At 50.3% G+C, this 3,636-nt stretch overlaps 1 protein-coding gene across 2 annotated transcripts in view; it reads right to left on the bottom strand.

Annotated features, from left to right (window-relative positions):
- Window positions 1-3,636, bottom strand: part of GDPD5 (glycerophosphodiester phosphodiesterase domain containing 5) — a 141,449-nt gene that overhangs the window by 89,191 nt on the left and 48,622 nt on the right. For both annotated transcript variants that reach the window (XM_015418211.1, XM_015418212.1), the window contains exon 2: window positions 761-864. In XM_015418211.1, the coding sequence (XP_015273697.1) occupies window positions 761-864 (104 nt within the window). The remainder of the gene's footprint in view (window positions 1-760; window positions 865-3,636) is intronic.

Below are 3,636 nucleotides of genomic sequence, written 5' to 3'. Positions count from 1 at the left end.
GTGTCGAAGGGCAGAGCAATCTAGGGTCGCCCCCAGCTAGGACTTGGATGAGAGACCACCAAGGAAGTCCAGGGTTGCTACGCAGAGGCAGGAAATGGCAAAGCATCCCTGTTCATCTCTTAATTGCTGGCTAAGCGCCGTAACAATAAAATTCATTCTGTTCATCTCTTGCTTTGAAAATCCTACTGGGCCACAGTTAGTCAACGGCGACTTGACGGCACTCTTGTTGGGTGATCGTGAGATATTGAAAAAATTGTATTTAGCAGAGATAAGATTGGTCCAGCAGAGCCAGAGTAAAATAGTTCAGACTCAGAGTCCATGTGTGATTAAAATATAAAGTTTTTACTAAATTCTAGCATGGGGAAGGGTAACTGGGATGAAAATAACAACAGAGCAAAATCTGCTACATCCTTACTCTACAAAGACAAAACTAGAAGAGAGAGATTATGGCTACTCTTCTTCAGTCTTCAGAACACCAAAACAAAGACGGGAAGAGAAGCCATAAAATGGTAATACACCTTGACACTTTAGTCCCAATCAAATCCCTAGATCAGGAAAAAATTCCCGGGCATTCTACAGCTAAAGAACATTGGTTACATGAAAAACATGTGACTTCCTGTGAGTAACATAAACAAACATTTAACCCCAGATATACCCAACAAAAAGTGAGAGACAGAGACAGAAGAGCCCAGGACGGAGCTTGGACCTCCCCGAAGACTACAAAATCCACCCCCCCACACAACTGTTCCCCACGACTTACCAGTTGATTTCATTGTAGTCATTGTGGACTTCCCACCAGAAATAAAACCAGACGAGCGTCAGGAAGAAAGTGAAGGTGAGGATTAAGAACCAGAGGCGTTCCCACTGTGGAGACAAGAGGAGGAAAAATGTTGTCGGGTTGGTTTGTTTCTTTTAAAAAGATCAAAATAAAATAGGTAAAGGTAACCGTTTCCCTCGCTCGAAAACCAGCCGAATCCGACTCTAGGGATGCGGTGCTCATCTCCGTTTCCAAGCCGAAGAGCCAGCGCTGTCCGAAGACTTCTCTGTGGTCATGTGGCCGGCATGATTAGACGCCGAGGCGCACGGAACCCTGTTACCTTCCCACCGAAGCGGTACCTGCTTATTGACTTGCGATTTCTTTGCTTTCGAACGGCTAGGTTGGCAGGAGCTGGGGCCAGGGACGGGAGCTCACTCCGTTACGCGGCAACTCGGGTCTCGAACTGTCGAGCTACCGACCTTCCGGTCTGCAACTCAGCATCTTAACCTGAGCCGCCGCGGCCCCTAAAAGAAAATACTTGGAAGCGGTAAACTGCTTTCTCTACAATAGCATTTCTGAATGGAGGGGGGACGCACATGTATTACCTAGTGCAATACTAATCACAGCATCATCGAGTTCGAAGGGGCGCTAGAGGCCATCTAGTCCAACCCCCTGCTCAATGCAGGACCAGCCTAGAGCATCCCTGACAAGGGTTTGTCCAGCCGCTGCTTGAAGACTGCCAGTGAGAGGGAGCTCACCACCTCCCCAGGCATCCCATTCCATTACTGGACTACTAGTATTCTCCCTAATATCCAGCCGGTACATTCTCACCCTTAACTTAAACCCATTCTTGCGAGTCCTCTCCTCTGCTGCCAAGAGGAACAGCTACCTGGCCTTCTCGTCTAAGGGACAGCCCTTCAAAGACTTCAAGAGAGCAATTATGTCCCCTTTCAACCTCCCCTATATATCCAGGTAGTCAGCCGTGTTGGTCTGAAGAAGTGCAACAAATGTAGAGTCCAGTGGGGCACCTTTAAGACCAACAAAGGTTTATTCGAGGTATGAGCTTTCGTGAGCATGCACACTTCTTCAGGTACAGTGAAGTGGAAGTTACCAGTCCATACATATAGGTAGAGGATGAGCAGCAAATTAGCCTACCTATATATATGGACAGGTAACTTCCATTTCACTGTATCTGAGGAAGTGTGCATGCACACACAAAAACTCATACCTTGACTAAACCTCTGTTGGTCTTAAAGGTGCCCCTCTCCCCCACCTATATCATCGCACCTTTCCCCAAGGGAAGTCTACGTCGTTCTCCTCTCCTGAATTTTGCCCCGACAGACAATGACTCTGTGAGGAAGGTTAGCCTGCGGGAAGGTGACTGGGCCTCAAGCCACCAAAATGAGCTCCGTTGGCCGAGCTGGAATTTGAACCTAGAACTCACATCATTGAATGCTCCCGAGAGCCAGTTTGGTGTAGTGGTTAAGAGTGCAAACTCTAATCTGGGAGAACCGGGTTTGAGTCCCCACTCCTCCACATGCAGCTGCTGGGGTGACCTTGGGTCATTCACAAGTTCTTTCAGAGCTGTTCTCTCAAGGGCAGCTCTCTCAGCCCCACCCACCTCACAGGGTGTCTGTTGTGGGGAGGGGTGTCTGTTGTGGGGAGGGGAAGGGAAAGGAGTTTGTAAGCCACTCTGAGACTCCTTCAGGTAGTGAAGGGCAGGATGTAAATCCAATCTCTTCTCCTCCTCCTCCACATAATGCAAAACCGCTTCTACACGGAAAACTAGAGTATCACAGGAAAAGAACCCTCGCCTACCCTTCTCCTTGACACTCTAGGTTTCTATATGCAGGGGAGCTCTTTGGTACAGAGGGGCGTCATGTGATAATTCCCTCTACACGAACTCACGTTCCTGCGGTCTGGAAATCCAACACACCTTCCTGCGGTCTGGAAATCCAAACGCAGGTTACTGCCTCAGCGAGAACCGAGCTCTCCCATGGAAAGACGCTTTGTGAGGAACGGACGCAACCCCAGACGGCAGCATTTAAGCGCCTGACAAAGGATTTATCCTTGATTCATGCTGAACAAACACCGGAGCCGTAAGTATGGCGCAGAGCAAACAAAATGTACCCGTCGCTTCCACGTCAGACCAAAGGAGCGGAGAGTCGGGGCTGCAAGGTGACTCCGGAGGTGCATTGCGGGAGAGGAGAACGGAAGACGAGAGCCGTTCCGACAGCGACCCCAAACATGGGAAGCTCCGGCTTGCAGGAGAAGCCCAGATGCGAGCCCTTTATCAAACCAGACAGGGTGAGATCTTGGGGGTTGGGGGAACGGAACCAAGTCCAAATCAAGCTGCCGTATACCGAATCAGACCCTCAGTCCATCAAGGTCTGTCTTGTCCACTCAGATGGGCAGTGGCTCTCCAGGGTCTCAGGCTGAGGTCTTTCCCATCACCTCCTGCCTGGTCCTTTTAACTGGAGATGCCAGGGAGTGAACCTGGGACCTTCTGCATGCCAAGCAGAGGCTCTGCCTTTGAGCCACTGAGGTCTTTCCCATCACCTCCTGCCTGGTCCTTTTAACTGGAGATGCTGGGGATTGAACCTGGGACCTTCTGCGTGCCAAGCAGAGGCTCTACCTTTGAGCCACTGAGGTCTTTCCCATCACCTCCTGCCTGGTCCTTTTAACTGGAGATGCCGGGGATTGAACCTGAGACCTTCTGCATACCAAGCAGAGGCTCTGCCACTGAGCCACTGAGGTCTTCCACATCACTTCCTGCCTGGACCTTTTAACTGGAGATGCCGGGGATTGAACCTGGGACCTTCTGCATGCCAAGCAGAGGCTCTACCACTGAGTCACACAAACCACAGAGAGCCAGTGTG

The sequence above is a fragment of the Gekko japonicus genome, unplaced genomic scaffold (assembly GCF_001447785.1).
Source record: "Gekko japonicus isolate JY-2015 unplaced genomic scaffold, Gekko_japonicus_V1.1 scaffold2739, whole genome shotgun sequence".
Classification (NCBI taxonomy): Eukaryota; Metazoa; Chordata; class Lepidosauria; order Squamata; family Gekkonidae; genus Gekko; species Gekko japonicus.
The sequence above is the reverse complement of the archived record's forward strand: the minus strand, read 5'-3'. Positions and strand labels throughout refer to the sequence as shown.